General features: G+C 44.4%; 1 protein-coding gene and 1 long non-coding RNA gene across 3 annotated transcripts in view; one reads left to right on the forward strand and one right to left on the reverse strand.

The window, feature by feature from the left end:
* LOC135189228 (uncharacterized) overlaps window positions 1-16,769 on the forward strand; it is a 40,135-nt gene extending 23,366 nt beyond the window's left edge. The window contains exons 2-3 of the long non-coding RNA XR_010307978.1: window positions 12,982-13,055; window positions 16,162-16,769. This is a non-coding gene — a long non-coding RNA (uncharacterized LOC135189228). The remainder of the gene's footprint in view (window positions 1-12,981; window positions 13,056-16,161) is intronic.
* The window catches only part of ARFGEF3 (ARFGEF family member 3), a 104,740-nt gene continuing 91,759 nt past the window's right edge, over window positions 5,059-18,039 (reverse strand). For both annotated transcript variants that reach the window (XM_064169355.1, XM_064169354.1), the window contains 3 exons: window positions 17,739-17,869; window positions 12,898-14,128; window positions 5,059-12,153 (listed from right to left, as the gene is read on the reverse strand). In XM_064169355.1, coding sequence (XP_064025425.1) covers window positions 11,962-12,153; window positions 12,898-14,128; window positions 17,739-17,869 — 1,554 coding nt within the window. In that variant the 3' untranslated portion in view covers window positions 5,059-11,961. The remainder of the gene's footprint in view (window positions 12,154-12,897; window positions 14,129-17,738; window positions 17,870-18,039) is intronic.

The raw sequence follows: 18,039 nt of genomic DNA on the forward strand, positions 1-18,039 counted from the left end.
TGGAAGGGACTGGAGTGATGAGAGCTCTCCTCAGAAGTGGTCATGCTAAATACAGTAAACAAATAATTCAGCTTGGGCATATTTCCTCAGAGCTAGCCAATGAGAAGTACTGTCTCTGTGGATACAGTTGTCCCACTAAATGCAGGGTAGAAAAAGGTATAACTCCCTGGTGCAAAGCAAAGCAGCAAAGTAAACCAGGTTTACTAGCAAGGATTTCTTCTAGGAATCAGAAAACTGAGCACATAGTCTGACTAATGCATTTTATGGCTGGTTTAGATTTTATTGAGGTTTTGTTTGGGTTTTGTGAGGTTGTTTGTTTGTTTGTTTTGATTGTCTGGGCTTTATTTTGTGCTCCCTGCCTTCCCCTCTCCCTCCCATCCTTTGTCTTTCATTTGTCTTGTTTTCCTTTCCATCTGTCTTTTGATATTCTTCAACCAGGACCTAACTGGCCTGTGTTGAAACCTGGATGCTATGAACACTCTTCTGGGACATTGTGTCAGGCATTTAGAGTTGAACTTGCCTTTGTTCATGGTGATTAACTTGTGTTAAGAGGTTTATGCTGATGCTTGCTTTGCCAAAGGCTCAGGAATTGCAGATCCCCTGTGTTTCATATGCCTTAGCAGACAGAGCTCAAGCCTGGTTCTATTGCTTATTTCTACTTTGTTAGACTGAAGTGGACCAAGAGTTTTCACCATCTGTAAATCATGGATCAAGAAATACCTGTCCTGCAGAGACCAGACTTCCAGCAGGATCACTGAAAATGTTGTTCTACTCTTGCCGTGGTGATGCTTTCTCAGTGAGGGGTGTACAGATGTGCTGCTGGGTCTCCTCTGGAGCCCTACTGTGCATTAGCTGCTGCATCCTAAGTGCATTTCCCTTCTCGTTAGTTTTGTGCTGAGAGGATCAGTAGTCTCTCCAGCCTGCCTTCTCTTACCACTGCATTAACCTGTCTTTGCTCTGTTAGGATTTTTGTTGTGGTCATTTTCTTTTTGGTGTGGGTGGTTTCTGTGTTTGGTGGAGGGTTTCTTGTTTGTTTGCTTTTGGTGGTGCTGTGTGTTGGGTTTTTTTTCCCCTCTTCCTTTTGATACATTATCCTCTAGTTCTGCAGCCCTGGGATAAGCAAGAGGCCGGAGCATGTGGTATAGATACATTGCAGTCTTTTGAGGTCAAGAAGAAATTTCTCACTTGCTCAGGAGTTCATCCCATCTGTAAAGTGGTAGTGGTGACACTGATTGATCTCTCAGCACCCTCTTGAAAAGGTGCCCAGCTTGGGCCACCTGTTTGCTATTTTCTTTGCAAAGTGTTTTTAGCCCTTGGTTCCTCAGAAAGGAAGAAGCCCAGGTTATCTTCTAGTTAGCTACAAAGGAAGTTCACCAGTTCCACTATGTGTGAACCCCTTCTTCTGACACTGGTGGCAACAAAAGCTATACTGGTCTGCCCTCCACCGGTAAGCAAACAGGTACGTGTGAGGAGTGAGTGGAACAGCAGAACAGCGCTTTTGTAGTTACCCAGTTGCTTGGTTACATCGTGGAATGCTGTTGAGGAGGAAATAAAAATCTTATGGGATCCAAGTAAGATGTGAGGAGCAGCAGAAGGTGGTTTCTTGGAATGGGATTCGGTCTAACTATTGGGGCTTTACACACACTTGTTTTACCAGAAGTGCCATAAGATTACCAAAGCATCACATCAAAGTTTAGTTGCTTTGTGATCTATTCATGCTGAGAAAGCTCTTGTGCAATGCTACTCTCCTCTGTTGTGTCTTGTCACTGAAACACTCCTGCCTTCAGGAACCCCCACAGACATTCCCTTGACAGGCATATTGGTCAACCTTTCCATCTTCTGTGCCTAAATTTTGCTTGCATTGTTGTGGAGGCAGGGAATGAATGCGGCCGAGTCAGGAATTATAAAAGTGGAATTATTTTCTTTTCCTGGAACCTTGTCCCCAAAACTGTATTCAAAAATTGGTTTATTAGCATATTCAGTTTGATTGGGAATATCTTAAGATAAAAAGGATATTATAGGTAAATCTAGATATTTAGGAAGTCAGGAAATGGAAAAGGCTAAGCCATAAATGCAGCTTTACCCCACTACCAATCAGGCTGAGCAGAAGATTAAGGTAGAAGCTTACTCACGGAGGTGAGACAGGCATTTGGCAGTGATCCCTTACTGGATTCCTCTGCAGGAGCAGCCTTCTGACGTTGCTGGCAATGTCCAATAGTACAGATCCATGCTGCAGAAGCCCTTTGGTGAGTGACCAAACTCAGAAATGTCTCGTGTGCTTCTTCCCGAGTGGGATGGTTGTGGAATGATGCTGCCTTCACAGTGGCAGGGGAGAGCCAAAACTGCTAGGGTCCCCCAGTCTGGAGGTCAGCCAGGAAGTTGGCTACTGCTAGGGTCTGAGAGAGGGCAGTCCATATGCCACTGGCTCACTCTCTCTCGCAGGACCCCACGCTTGCCAAGATGCCAGTTTGCACAAAAGGGTGCAAAAGTGGGGAGAACTGTCCAAAGCAGGGATGGTCCAGTCACGACAGGAACTTGGCCTTTGCAGTGGCAGGGGACTATCAGGGTGGGAACTATCAAGGTGGGGACTATCAGGGTTGGAACTATCAAGGTGGGAACCCTTGCTCTATTTATCCTTTTCTAGACAGTGTCAATCTACCATTTTATACTAGACGTGAAAACACAGCCAACGACCAGCCTGATTCCAGTGCAGGCTTCCACATGGGCCAGCCCACGTGAAGTGGGCTCAGGGGAGACCTCATTGCTGTCTACAACTACCTGAAGGGACATTGTAGTCAGGTGGGGGGGTGGCCTCTTCTCCCAGGCAACCAGCAATAGAACAAGGGGACACAGTCTCAAGTTGTGCCAGGGGAGGTCTAGGCTGGATGTTAGGAGGAAGTTGTTGGCAGAGAGAGTGATTGGCATTGGAATGGGCTGCCCAGGGAGGTGGTGGAGGCACCATCCCTGGAGGTGTTCAAGAAAAGCCTGGATGAAGCACTTAGTGCCATGGTCTAGTTGACTGGCTAAGGCTGGGTGCTAGGTTGGAGTGGATGATCTTGGAGGTCTCTTCCAACCTGGTTGATTCTATGATTCTATAATTCTGTAAGTAAGGCACCTTTTCCTGTCCCCTTCAAGCCTGCAGTGCAGGGAGGGGAGAAGCAGGTTTTCATGTCTTTCTTCTCCCATTCAAACCCACAAAGAGGGAGAAGACAGGAATTTGGGGTATCCCAGGACATGCATATGGAAGTGTGTGTGACTGCTGTGAAGGTGTTTACTGTTTTCATTAAACATTTCAATTCACTTAGGTTTTTCCCCAGCAGGAGCGACTCTCAGTTCAATTTTAATCAAAAGAGGCATTTGGCCAAGAGGAGAGAGCCCCTGCTGAGCTGTTTAGAGGGATGAAGCCTCGCAGCACTCATGCTGTTTGCATGCACCTGTACCCTGGGAACACATTTTTAGTGTTGGCTAAAGTGAGTGTGGTTGGGGAATGCCTGGCTTAGAAACTCAGCAAAACCGTGGCTGTGGACAAGTGCTCTGAGGAACCCTGTCCTGCAATGGCTGCTTGCCCCTGGAGGCCTTGGCATGCAGTGGCTTTCACAAGGGGTGTAGGGTAGGCATGGCATTTCAGTCACAGTAAAGTGTGGTTACCATGAGCGGTGACTTTGTAGGGTTCAGTGTCTAAAGTTACATTTTAGGACAGTTTTCAGAGTTAAGTGACTGAAAGTAGATAACTTTTCTGCTGTCTTTGTGTGTGGTTTTGTGTCCTTTTTTTCCCCCGTGGTTGCTGGTTGGTTTGTTTGGATTACATCTATAATGAACTCAAAGCCAGAAGTATTTTCCTCATCCCTCCCTCCATTAAAATGCTTCACCTGTTTAGATACTTTACAATTCTGCGTAGTGTCTGCTTGCACCTTTAGCTGTAGCTGTCTTGGTAGCTTCATCCTACAGACTCTGCCTAGGAATGGTATAGGGCTCATTTGTCAAAGTGTTTGGATCTCAGCTCCTGAAAAAACCAAAACCCAAACAACTCAGCAGTTCAAAGCAACTGAATTCTCTAGATCATCTGTGGAAAATGCAGTTCCTGCTGGAACACACCAGGCATTTCAGACCCTTTGTCAGAGACTGAGATAAACAATATTTCCCAGCATCTCAGGGAAAAAACTTTTGAGTGAAGTTTCTGAGAAGTCTTAAGTGAGCATCACTGTCCTAGAGATCCCCTCTTGTATGAGCTCAGACCCTCAGAAGCTCCCCAATATGCAACAACTGGACAAGAAACCAGCCAAGGAATGCAGAGTGAGTTTGTGCATGCTAACAGGGGACCACCTGCCTGACTGCTGAGCTTGTGTGGACTGAAAGACCACCACTCTGGACCACCACACCTGGAGCTGAGCTCCTGTCACCTAACACACATAGGAGGTGAAGGCTTCCTGTTGTGACAAGTGATGCTGATTCTGAGCCGACCACAGTCTAGCAGCTGCTAATTTATCAAAAGCAGCCATCATTTCAGAGAAATCGGCTGGACAAGGGGGGCTCAGTGCTGGAAACCCCCCACCACACTGAACATGCCCAATACAACTGGACAGTGGGCCTGGCTGAGCAAATTGCTCCTGGAAAATGTAAGTGATTCTCAGAAAAAACATGCATATTCCATGAGGCAGCCAGGGAAAAGGAGAGAAGCTCTGACCTGCAGATGGTGCGCTCCCCACCCACTCTATTCACATGGACTTTCAGGATGCCAAATGACTTCAGGCTGCTGACCTTTCTTCTCTCTGTGTGGGAGCTTTTCTTATTTTTCTTTCTCTTTCCTCCCCCATCTCTTTCTCTTTTCCTCTCCTCATCCCTCCCTATCCTCATGTGTGTGCAAGCAAACTAGCCTATGCATTTGATACCATTTGTGCCTTAATTCTGTGCCTGAGAACCCAACCCCCCCATACTCAGGACTCCTCTGGACTGGGACAAGACCCTTTTTGTCAGTTCTGCTCCTTTTATTTCACTGCTAACAGTAGAATAACTTTCTTTAGACAAAACCAAAGCATCATTTATTTTGCATTTTCTTCCTTTTTTTCCATTTTTTTCTTTTTATTCTCCAACACGAGCAACATAAATAGTTTATAATTTGTTTTAAAATATTTCCATCTCAGAATTCAGTCAGAATAAAATATACACAAAATACAATTTGCAAGCCAGCTGACAGCGACTGCCTGAGCACTGGACACCCAAGGACCAAACAAAGCTAGCAGCACAACAGGACAGGGCAGGGAGGCAGTTTTCTAAAGAGCAGAAAGGCAGAGGGAGGAAACATGGATGAGACCAGGGAATTGCAGCTAGGTACGACCTCAGCAGAAGGTAAACCCAGTGTAAGCATTTGCTTGACAAGCTGATTTACAGTCTCTCTTAAAAAGTATTGGTGGCTCCTCCTGAACATACAGCTAGAGAGATGGAGTCCTGGAAATGATGTTCTGGGGTGAAATGCTTCCTGCAGCAGCCATCGGCACGGGAATAAGTAACTTGCCTTTTCAAACTGTTCAAACAGGAGAGGCTTAGATCTTTGGCAAAATGGAGTGTCCACTCCCTTTGACTTGCTTTCAGTTCTTAGTTCTGGGTGAAGAGTCACGGGACCACAGAACATTAGGGGTTGGAAGTGACCTCCATAGGTCAAACCCAACCACCCTGCCAGAGCAGGACCATAGAAGCTAGCATAGGTTGTACAGGGACACATCCAGGCAGGTGTTGAAAGTCTCCAGAGAAGGAGACTTCACAACCTCTCTGGGGAGCCTGTTCAGTGCTCTGTGACCCTTACAATAAAGAAGTTCTTCCTCGTGTTGGGGTAGAACTTCCAGTGCTGTAGTCTACATCCATTGCCCCTTGTGTTATCTTGTGGTGCAACTGAGCAGAGCCTGTGCCCTCCCTCTTGACACCCAGCCCTCAGACATTTATAAACATTGATTAGATCCCCTCTAAGTCTTCTCCAAAAAGCCCCATGTCCCTCAGCCTCTCCTCCCAGGGAAGTGCTCCAGCCCCTTAATCATCTTTGTAGTCTGTGGGAGGATGTTTGCAGTCTCTCAAATCATAGCAAAAGTAGTGGCAGGGGGATAGGTGTGAGAGGAGAAAGTGGAAGGAACTGATGCAAGGTGCTCACTGCTGTCATTGCACATTTTTCCATCTCTGGCTCTCATCTGCTCCAGCAAATAATGTGCAGTACAGGGCTCTGTCACCACCAGCCTCTGCCCTTTCTGGCTGTTCTCCCTTTGGTACCGAATCCTGCTTTCCTCTGCACATAGGGGATGAAGGAGCCATGGCCTCCTTGTGCATTTTATGTGTGTCCCTTGCTTAAACCTGTGCACCTCTGTGTCTCTGTTAGCTCAGCCCTTTCAGCTTGCTTCTTGTGGAAGCATGGCACTTAAGCACAGCTCAGCTGAACCAAATGTTTGGGTAGGGAATAGCGTCTTGATGCTCCATGGTATCCAAGTATCTATGGTATTTATGGAAGTACCTGATCTTTTTGAACAGTGACTAAGAGGGTAGAAATAGATCCTGTTGCCATGTTTCTTAACAAAAAAGTCTTCCATAACCTGAATTCCCTGATCCAGTGTGGCAGTGGAGACTGTGAAAGCATCAACTGGCAAATCTGCCAGAAGTAATGAGGGATCTGGTCCCACAAGCAAGCTCATTATTGCATTAACCCAGGATGTGATGCACACTCATAACCTCTGTTTTTTTTTCCCCTTATTTTTTTACTAGCCAGCACTCCACATTTGGCCAAAGCTGTTAGTCTAGTATGACTTCATACACTTTGCATCACATAGAAGTTTATGTTCTGAGGGGAACTCGTGGAAACAACAGAAAGAGGAACTACAAATTCTTCATTGCGGCTGTACAACTTGCTGGGATCCCAGGCAGGCTGCTGGTGAGGGTTGCTAAGAGACTCATAGCCTGTATCCCTATAGAAGCTTTAATCAAACTATGGAGAGGTTCAGTGAAGAGGGATCATAGCTGCCAGATGGTGTCATCTGCATTGCATAAACCCCAGCATTTGTGCTTGTGTGCTGCAGTAACTTGGTCCTTTCATAACAGAAGATAAACTTGGGTTTGAGTTTTTAAATGATAGCAGTGCATTATTTCTGCCAACAACTGCAGAATGATCTCAAATTGAAAAGATCCCTGCTTTGAGTCGTACACCATGATTAGCACTGCACACACAGACATCGTCCCAGGAATTACCCAAGTCATGAGGAAATACCTTGCTTGAGCATAATCTTAGCACACCCATACAAAAGCAAGGATGAGGAAAGGAAGCACTTCACTTTTTTGTCAATTAATACCAAGTTTTCACTGAACAGCATCACCAGAATGGATTACTGAAGGTAATCAGTGTCTGAATTAGCTTCTGCACAGATGAGTAAGGTAGAACTAAACTCCTTTGGCTTACTCTGGGCTGCATTCTACATGTTAAAACTGTATCTGAGCCAAAGCAAAGGTTCTGGGTTTGGGGCTCTGGGATGCACAGGAATATGCACTGGTTCTTGTGGAATTTTCTAGCAGGGGTATAGAGGATGGCAGTCTCTTAATTCTGTACTGTGAATTTATGCTGATATGAGAGGACACAGTCTCAAGTTGTGCTGGGGGAGGTATAAGCTGAGTGTTATGAGGAAGTTCTTGCCAGAGAGAGTGATTGGCATTGGAATAGGCTGCCCAGGGAGGTGGTGGAGGCACCATCCCTGGAGGTGTTCAGGCAAAGCCTGGATGAGGCACTTAGTGCCATGGTCTGGTTGACTGGCTAGGGCTGGGTGATAGGTTGGAGTGGATGATCTTGGAGGTCTCTTCCAACCTGGTTGATTCTGTGATTTGAAGAAAAGTAACACTTTTTTGATGAGCATCCTACTTTTTTTTCCCAGCTATAAATATGTGCATAGTGATGAGCTATTCTGTGGGTGTAAAGGTACATGACGCTGGCCAACAGCAGCTTTCTCAATTTGTGCTCCCTACAGGATTTTAAAAGGTTATGTTGTTGCCTCTGATTGCTCTGGTGACACTGAGGAGGGTGGTGTGAGGCAGATGCAGCAGTGGTACCTGAGAAGGATGTTAAATCACCAAACTTTTTTTTTTTTCTTTTTTTCTTTTCAAGTCATTCAGTTAAATAAAAAATAGTGGCAGTTTAAAAGAAAGAATTGGTCAGTTTAATAACAATCAACCCCAATTCCTAGAGACATTTCTATGATAAAAAAGACCCTAAGTCTAAGAGAAGAATGTGGTCATTAACTGGAGCAAACAGAAAGAGAAAGCTCAGGTTGTAATGCACAGACTCTGGTTTTTCAAAGCTCCAATGTTCTGGTTTAACCTCAAATGCTGCTCTTAGCTCATGCTTTGCATTATGGGGCTGAGGAAGGATTGGACTGGGATATGTGAGAAGGACTTATACATGGATACAGAGGCTATGCTTTGTGCTACTGAGGCGCTTCCCCACCCACAAGGGGAAAGCAGCATGGTACAGCTGGACAGGGAGGGGGTGTTCAGAGTAGGAGAGTCCCCTTCTGAAGCTTAGGATAAGCTGGTGCCAGCAACCTTTCCCTGGGATAGCCCCTTTTGGCTAAAAGCTTGTGAGGCCTGAAGGTAGCACAACGGCAAACCCAGACCCAAAAGACACATGGAACAGACTGCAGGTCTACGAAATGGTGACTTCACATGCTTAGTGTTGTTGTCCTTTGGGCCTTGCTGATGTCTATGGCTAGCAAAAAGGATCTGGTGAACTAGCTCCATTTTAAATTGTATTGGCACCAGAAAGCTGCTGCATCTCAGATTAAAGGTTCCTCTGCTCTCCTCACCTGCTTGCCATACAAGGAAAAGGAAGTGCAGCATGTGCTAAACTTTGCTTAGGTAAAGCCTCCTGCTTCAAAGATTTTAAATGAAGTTTCTGGAATTACTGGGCTTTACTCATTGCTATGGAGGAGTGTTAACAAGCAGAGGCACTGAGGATGACAATGGGCACTTGGTGCATAATTTGCAGGGCAGTGTCTAAAGCAGGGCAGCAGCAGTACAGACAATTTATTCCTCATTTCCATTATGGCATTTGAACTGTAAACAGTTGGAATTAACCATTCTATGACTAAGTAATGCTGTGCTGTGCTGCCTTCATGTGCTTCAAGGCTGAGTGGGGGAGCTATTGTCACTCCTTGCTGTTTCATAGTAGGATTTTGTGTTACAACCACAGTGTTTCCTAGACACCAGGCCCTCGTTTGGAGTCCTGAGTGATGCCATTGGTACTGCTATCAGTTCTACTTCTCCAACAAAAATTGGGGATTTGGTTGAGATTAGTACAGAAATGATCTGCACCCATTCAGTGCATGTATAATGGAAAACAACAGGTAGGTGCTTCTCATACAATTTACTATTCTGATTTCTATTGTTGCCTAATAAGTGTGCTGCTTAAACCCCAGTTCTGCATAGGTGCCCAATAAAAACTTACAAAATTATAACCTTTCTTTACCTAAAGATGTGTAAGAAAGACATGGCAACAGAAACTGAACCATGCTGCTACTCCCTCACATACCAAGAGCTAATTTCCTCTGTCAGCAAAGAAGTATAAAACTGTTGGGAGAAAACTGACAATTGATAAGACTGCTAAATTACTAATGTATAAAATCAATATAGATAGTAAGAAAGGGTTGGTTTAATGGACTTTTTTTATGTCCTTGAAACAGTGTAGCAAAGGTCAGTTTTAAAAGAAAGGGGAGGCCTGCACAAGTCTAGCAGGTAAGTGGGCAATGGAGGGGTGGCAGATACAATCATTCTGACAGAAACACAACAGCCTGGCAGACAGACATTTGACCAAGAGCTGAGGCTTGCTATAGGGTGACAAAGATCAGCGTGATTCCTCTCAGATGTTAATCAGACTCTCCATGCCCAAGTTCTTACCCTGCTTTTGCGTGGTTGTGTGTGTGGGTTCAGCCCTCCAACTGATTAGTACACTCTCGACTCAGATAGAAATGGAGTCCTACTACAGTAATTTTGAGTTGCTTCCCCTTAATGCAAGCAGCCTTATTCAGATCCTCTCCCTTTAGAATGAGACACCATCTAAGGATACTTCTGCAGACTGAGTCCTCACCCCCTCCTTTGGTGAGGTACTCCTTTGGGTACCCTTGAGTGGGAGATTTCTCCTCTATATGCATGCATAAACATTCTGGCTTATCTTTCTAGAAAGAATATTCCTAAAGATTAAAGTGGTAGAATCCTGACTGACATCTGAATTTGTAATTTAATTGTGTTGGAAGGAGTGCTGAGTAATTTTTGTTACACCAACTCCTCACTTTGGTAGGTACTGGTGTCTGGTTTGTGGGTGCAAAAGGAAGGAAGGAGGGAAAAGGCAGGAGGATTGTGGTAGACTCTTTGTAAACACATCAGCTTGGGTGGTGGCTGTTCAGTGGAACCTCTTGGCTCCCTCTTTTTCTAAGTTTAAGATGCTATAAGCAGTTGTGATACAGAGAGATGCCCTTTTGAGGATGCTTTGGAGCAGAGGCTGAAGCTGTGTATTTAGTTGGTGTGCACGTTTTAAAAGCCTTGGGAAAATACATTAAGGAGTCACCCAGGATTAAAAGAAGCTTAATTTTCAGCAGATTGTCTCAACCTCTAATCAAACAATTCTTTAGTATGGGAGTACAAGAAGGAAAATCCCAGGGCTGTGACCTAACATGTGCAGCAAGGTAACCCTTTGCTGCACTCAGTGTGAAGAGCTCTGCATATGTATTTGATAACACAATAGTCAATCTTCTCCTCCTCCTCTATAGTTGCAGCAAATTGCGGTAGTCCCTGTGAGTGCTGCACAGAGCAGGAAGTGCCTCCATGAGGATCTGCCCTCTCTATTTAAAACAGCAGGCAAGAAACAGAAGAGGAAGCATGCCCTCCTTCCAAACTATTTTCCATCTTACTTCAGCTCAGTTGTGGAGTGATAGGCTGGGTTTACCACAGGTGATAAAGGTGTTCCTGGCTACAGCAGCTCCATATAAGCAAACAAATGTCCAGTAGAAGCATAAGCTAACTTTGCAGTGTTGCTTAGACTGGAGCACTTCTCTCTACTGTTTACTTGAATGATGGATATTGGCATGTGCTGGTATTTGCTCTGTGCTGTGCCTTCCCCAGAACTTCACAGGAAACAGCAAAGCAAGCTTCCTTCTTGCCCTCAGTGGGGAATTAGACGAGTGGGAAATGATCAGCTGTTGGTATAGCTGAAGAGGCAGCCAGAGCAGCATTTGTAAAGAGGGCAGCTTGCCAGTGCTGTTTCTCCTCAAGCCACACTCCACGCAAGCAGTGGAAGGATGACTACTCTGTACTAAGTTCACCGGTTTTAGACCTAGGATACTTTAATAGTCACTTAATAGTGACCCAAGCTGTAACCAGGCTTCAAAATAAACTTGCACTTTCTCTGGTGAATGGGCATATAGTTACTGCAACTATCTTACTAGCTTTTATCTTTCATGCTCATCTCAGAAGAGGAAAGGTGTTATCCTAAACAAGTGTCCTTTCTATTTGTCCTACAGTTGCACCTTTCCCAAGCCTTTTTTCTTTCAGAGAAGTTACATAGGCTTGCTGGCCTGGTTTGACTAACAGATGACAGTTGCATTTGCAGCTAATTGCACATGTGCAGGTGCTGCTGCGGTTTAGTGTGGCTCCACTGTTGCAAATATGAATTGAAATAAAGGCTGTTGAGATATGTCACTTCTTAAGGCACCAGCCCAATACAATGGCAGTGCCTGGGGCTGTTCCAAACTCCCCTGGACATGCTTATGCCTTGCCTCCTTCGCTAGTGTGAGTGAGTGGGACACAGTCTCAAGTGGATAGAGGATATACACTGACAAGCTCACTGTTTCTTAACTGATCACCAACAAACAGGCAATTAATGAACCCCAAATGCTTCTTAGCTGTATACCTTGGATGTCTTGTCCCCTTTGCACCAGCCCACAGCTAGGTTTAAATGATGATGTCGTAAACGCGTCCCACTCTTCCCAGCCATTCCCGTACTGCCTGGCGCACGCGGATGTCTGTGACGTGGCAAGTCAGTTGGCTGATACAGGGGAACACTGCTGGCTGCAGGGCTGCGAAAGTCTGGTCTGGCAGTGCCTGAATCTGGTTGAGGACTGTCAGCACCATGTTGGTCCACGCCTATAAACAAATTGGATGGAAAAAAAAACAACTCTTCAGAAGGTTTTCCTAAGTAGATGAGCCCATTGCGTGAGGCAGAAAACGAGGCATCTGCTGGCCACAGCCTCATGAAGAGAACTGAGCAATGCCAGCATGTTCACTGAATGCTCACTGCACCTTCCTAAGTCACATTCAGTACTGCAAGTCATGGTTTGACTGTGTGTTGCAGGTATCAGTGCTCACCCTTCATCACCTTTTATCCCACAGCAAACAAAGGCTTTCAAGGTTGATCCTTTCATGGGTTTGTTCACTTGGACATGCAAAGAGCAAGTTTCTGTTTAGCAAAAGAGCTCACTATTTCTGCTGTGGAATTAATGAAAAACCCCTTAAGAATAAAAGCACTGTGATAAGCAGCATGACATTTTGAAAACCCTTAAGGCTAGAGCCCTTAGTAGTGAGCAGTGAGCTCACTGTAAGTCATTAGTTCTTAGGGCTAAGCACAGCTTTGGTCCCAGTCTCAGAAATACCCTTGGAAGCTCAGCTAGTGTATGTCTGGTAACACCTTCCTGAAGACTGATTTCTTAGTTGTTTTTTTTTGATAGGACAATCAGGTGCTAAATGCTGAGATATTCAGTCCTTATGAGAGTGACCTCTTTGTCGTTAAACAAAGAGATTAGAATCCTTTTCCTAAAAACAATAGGTAAAAATATTAATAGGTCTCTTTTTAACTATTACTACTGTTAGCATTCTACAAATGTGTCCTACCTGTATCTGGGCCTCAGCATCCCTAATAGATATACTCAGGGAGCTGACTGTGGATCCTGAGCGTGGTCTCTTCTCTTGTCTCAGGATCTCAGGACCAGCACTGAATGAATGCCTCATTTGACCTTGATCTATAAGATGTTGTGGCCGCTGGAGTATGGGTGAGTCAGGCCCTCTTGAACCCATGAACTCCCCTTTCTTTTCCACTTTGACCTCTTTGGTGAAGGATGTCATAGCTTGTTGCTGCTTTCTTTTCTTGTATTCTGCCATGAGCTTGGAGATAGTTTTGTCAGTGGCTATAGTGTAAATCTTGTTGCCAGCACTCTCCCACCATTCTTTTTTCCTGGCTTGCTCTTTTTTCTCTGGTTTAGGACTTAGGGGAGGGGGTAGCAGCAGCATTTCCCCACTCCCTCCTCGAGGTGTCAGACAGTCTGCCAGCTGGTCCCTGATTTGACTCTGGTCATCTTCTGATGGGGTGTCCTTCCCAGACTGCCCTCCAGTTGATGGGGTGGAGGTTTCTGAGTGAAAGGATGGTAAAACAAAGAAAGAGTCACCTTTGAACACTGGAGCCTCCTCCACATTATTCTCCAGGTCCAAATGCATCTGGATGTAGTTGTTGCACAACTCCATGCAGAGCTTATGGAGCCGCTTGATCAGCCACCCCCAGTCGGCGTTGCTGATAGGCTGCACACTCAGAGATGGTATCCGAGCCTTCCACTGTCTCTTCTCCTTCCCTCGTGGGGGACTGACCTGGGCAGTTTCCTCAAAAATGTCTTCATCTTCTGAAGAACACTGCTGTGACGAATCTGTGCTTCTCTCATCATCTTCAAAGAGGATCTTTTTCACTTGCTCTGCAGTGATGTTCTCCTGGTTTGTCAGGATCGCACAGATCAAAGCGTGGAAGTAGATGTTAAAGCTCATTGCAGACTGGCGATACAAGTTGGCAGCTCCACTAATGCCAGAAACCTTTTTCAGCAAACACTTCAACCCAGGTCTGGTGTCAAACTCTCTGGCTGTTCTGTAGGAGTCCAGCAGTAAATCAAAGATAACAGCCAGGTTTTGCATGGAGATGTACCTGAGAAAACCAGCCAACTTATTTTCTGGTACTTGTATTGCCATTTTCTCCTCGAAGTTAGAAGGACCTTTCACAAATTCTTCCAGCAAGATGTCGTATAAATTCTGGAGCAGTACTTGGTGGGACAGTAAGCTCACCACTATTGTCCTGAAAGGAATACTTGGTAAACCAAGCACAGGAAAGAAAAAGATAATATAAAATGAAAACTCTGCACTGCACTTTTTAGGAGAAGAGCAGAAATACTTTGTATTATAGAACCTAACGTGAGAGAAGCAAATGAAAGGCCAAACTTATACAGCCTTGTTACAAAACAATAGAGGAAGAAAAAGTTGTCTAGAACAGTCTCTCAGCTACTTTTCCAACTGCTTCCCTAGAAAACAAGGCACACTGGTTAAGAAAAATAACTGTCCACAGTGAGCACACAAATGGCACTTGTGCAGAGGTGGTATTAAAAGCTCTGTTGTAATTGTTGTCCTTGTCCCCAGGGAAGTCTAACATCGAGGCATTAAGTAGTCTGAGTTTCAGTTTCATGGCAGAACCACAGAATGTCAGGGGCTGGAAAGGACCTTCAAAGATCATCCAGTCCGACCTCCCCTACAGAGCAGGGTCACCTAGAGCAGATCCCACAGGAACATGTCCAGGCAGGTTTTAAATACCTCCAGAGAGGGAGACTCCACAATCCCACTGGGCAGCCTGTTCCAGTGTTGTGCCATCCAAGTACCGCAAGTTCTTTCAGTACCACAGTCTGCTATAACCAGGGCATTTGGCAACACAAGATGGGCAACTTTTCTGCCATTGGTCCCTGCTTACATTTTCTGTTTTTACTGCTCAAGTCTGGCTAAGCTGAAACATCCTTACAATTCCTTTGCTGGCACTTCAGCCAACCTTACCTTTGCCATGACAAATTTACTAACTAATTTACTACTGGGTTTCTATTTCCACCAATGCCAGGAATACTTCTTAAAAATAAACCACAAGGAGCCAATTAACCAGCTGACAGAAAAACATCTACAGAAACAGCAGTGCAATGGAGCATGCAAAGAAGCTGAAGTCTTGCTGAAGGCACCTTTTGGTGTTTGATCTTAAGACTTCACGTGAATGCTGAAAGCAAAAGGAAATATCTATTCCTAACCCTTCTCACATACAATATTAAGTGATTCTTAGCTCTGCTGTTGTTAGAGGTGCTGTGAGTTGTTCTAGATCTCACTGATTTGGGATTTGCACAGGAAGCCCAGGGATGGCAAAGTCCTCCAGCCACAGTTTTCAGGTCATTTACCAGTAAGTAACATTGAGAGACTTACAGACAAGACAGGCTAGGAAGAAAATGGGGACAGGGTTTTCAAATTTCACAGATTTCAAATTATAAACTCTGAAACTTATTTTAAGGCATTTGTTTAAACAGTCTCTGTAAAATGACAGCAGTTTTGTTTTCAGTGGAGCTCTACTACACGTAGTACTACTTGTTTGGACTTTAGAGAACTATAATGGGTTACAATTTAATTAGCACTGCTATCAAGCAAGGAACAGACTTTTCACTTTGCAGTACCAAAATCTTTATGTACCATGAGATGCTCCATTGCAGGTCTTTGATTTTTTTGTTGGTTGCAACAAGTATTCTGCTTTCATTAAACAGCTTTTACAAGTGTCTTCAAAATTCCCAAATCAAAGGTCTGATTTTGGCCTGAGAAATCATATAAAAACTCAGTTTTAAAAGTGCCACATTGAAAATAGCTCAGACAAAGCTCTGCTTCCTGAGTTATTTACCCATGCCAGTTGCCTTACTGTATCACAGCTGTCAGTGTTGATACAGCAGTAAAGTTTAGTAGTCTTGTTACCTGACAGTGCCAAAATCAGGATGAGTAATACACATTGGAGTTTTTTAATGGGGAAGTAGTTTTCTGCTGTAAAAATCATTACAGGCTCTGACTCAGAAAAGCTCTTAAGAGCATGTATAAAGTTGTAGGAGTGATTGCATTGATTTCAAGAAACTAATCCTCTTCCAGAAGCAGGATCAGAATGAAGAAGATCTGCTTTCCTTGTGATAGCCAGAAGGGCAATGTACAAGGGCAGTTTAAAGTACAGTTCAACTGCAAAAGAAACGAGTACAGAACTACACAATGCAAAGCTGGTGAAGGACAATAATTCTGCCCAAAGTTTCAAATTGAAACATATGACTACTTTTTTTTTTTTAGGAAGAAGAAAAGCTCCCTTACCCCAGCTTCCTGTGAAACGATGCAGCATTAAGGAAACAAAAGCAAAAAGGGAGAAGAGAAACCCCACTAAGTTTAAAGGAGAACTCTTGAAAGGCCACAATTAGTTGCATGCAGGACTGGCATATTGCTGCACTGTTGTAGCAAATAATGTGCAAAACAGGGACTTTTGAGCCCCGTTTCTGTGAAAAATGAGCATTGCTGGGGTAGCATTTGCCTAGCAGCACACATGCTTTCTGCAGTTGGTTAGACAAAGGGCAGTGTGAGAGCATTCAGGGTTTGTGTTAGTTGCAAGCTTTGGTTGGTTGTTGAAAGACAAGCCAGACTCGGGTAACCTTTAGGCTGTCAGACCGCATGGTCTGTGTGCTATGAGAGGGCAGTACTCCAGGCTTTTGCTCTGTAGTGGTTATAACAAGAATGGCCTGCAAAATTTTGGATAAAGCAGACATTTCCCCACCACAAAGGACAGATTTAGACAGTGATCTCAACCTTTCTTTGTCTCTCTGCAAGGCCCTGTTCTCTGATGGTAACAGAGCACCTGCTCTTGGGGGAAACCTCTCTACGGCTGCGTAAGAATAGGCATCTTGCATTGTCTGTCTTCCTGTCCATCCAAAGAAGGATCATCACATTCTGGCTCCTTCTTGCAAGGAATAGTTTAGTTCTGAATGAGAATGCTTGAAGCAGGTTTGGTATCTAGTAAAAGACAATTTCATGCCATGTATCACAGACTTTGCAGTGCAAACACAAACTCTGAATGCAAAGCTCAACTTATTTGCCTTACTGCTGCTACAGTAGTTGTTTAAATAACTGAGTGCAAGCAAAAGGGAATATTTTTTGGCAGGATTAGATTGTCATGCAAACGCACGAGTTTCTGAGGTGGCAACAAATGGAAGGACTTCCACAAAAACAAAGTGTCAAGTAAGGACATTTCCTTTGTTTTGTAGCTTTGGATGTGGTCTCTTCAATTTATACTGCTCCAGTTTAAGCATCCAACTTTTTTTTACTATCTTAATCCAGTAATACTGAGTTTAAAATACCAGTAGTGAAGCAGACATCATTTGTTAGATATCATTACAAACAAAAGAGCAGCTCCCAAGCTTTCTCCAAACTGGTATTTTTAACTCTAAGGAGTCTCAAGGTTTCCTATGTGAAGGTTTCTCTACTATTTCCTGTGAGAATTATGTTCCTGTTTCATCTGCATTTCCTCTACTTGAAGGCTTTCTGTGATCTTATGTACACCTCAGGCATTTGTTGTAACCTACCAATTTTGCATTCTCATAGAAGACCCTCCCTTATTTAGCTTTCTGAGGGCCACATCAAGCCTTGCCACAGGCTTGTCTAGACTGGTAACAGCTCTTACACATGTCTGCTCAGCAGTGCATGGAGAGTAGACAGTAGTAACCTACTGATCCCTGCACCACACAACCTAACTTTCATTTGATCACTGTGTTTCATATTTTGGGATGAGACCTATGGAGAGGCATGGTTTGCCAGGTCCTGTTCACATCTCTGCCAGCCTGACATAGTTTCTGTCTTGTTTTTAATGACACAGTATTTACCTTCTCTGGGTATGCCCATTTGGTTTCTTATCTGGTGGCAGGTCAATGATGAGCACACATGATTGGGCATGTTCAAACCCTTCCTTGTTGCTGGGAGTCTTTGGGGAACACTGAGTCTCCAGCATGAAGACCTAGAAAATGAGTTACATAAAACAATCAGCTTAGTGCTTGCACTGGATCCTTGGGGGGGGGCAAGAGTAGGAGTTCCTGCATTGTAAAAGACCTATTAAGGTGATTTGTTTTGCAGTGATGAAGAGAATGCAAGGTATGCCCCTGGAAGGACCTTCCAAGAAGCATACTG

This window comes from Pogoniulus pusillus, chromosome 31, assembly GCF_015220805.1.
Source record: "Pogoniulus pusillus isolate bPogPus1 chromosome 31, bPogPus1.pri, whole genome shotgun sequence".
NCBI classification, from domain to species: Eukaryota; Metazoa; Chordata; class Aves; order Piciformes; family Lybiidae; genus Pogoniulus; species Pogoniulus pusillus.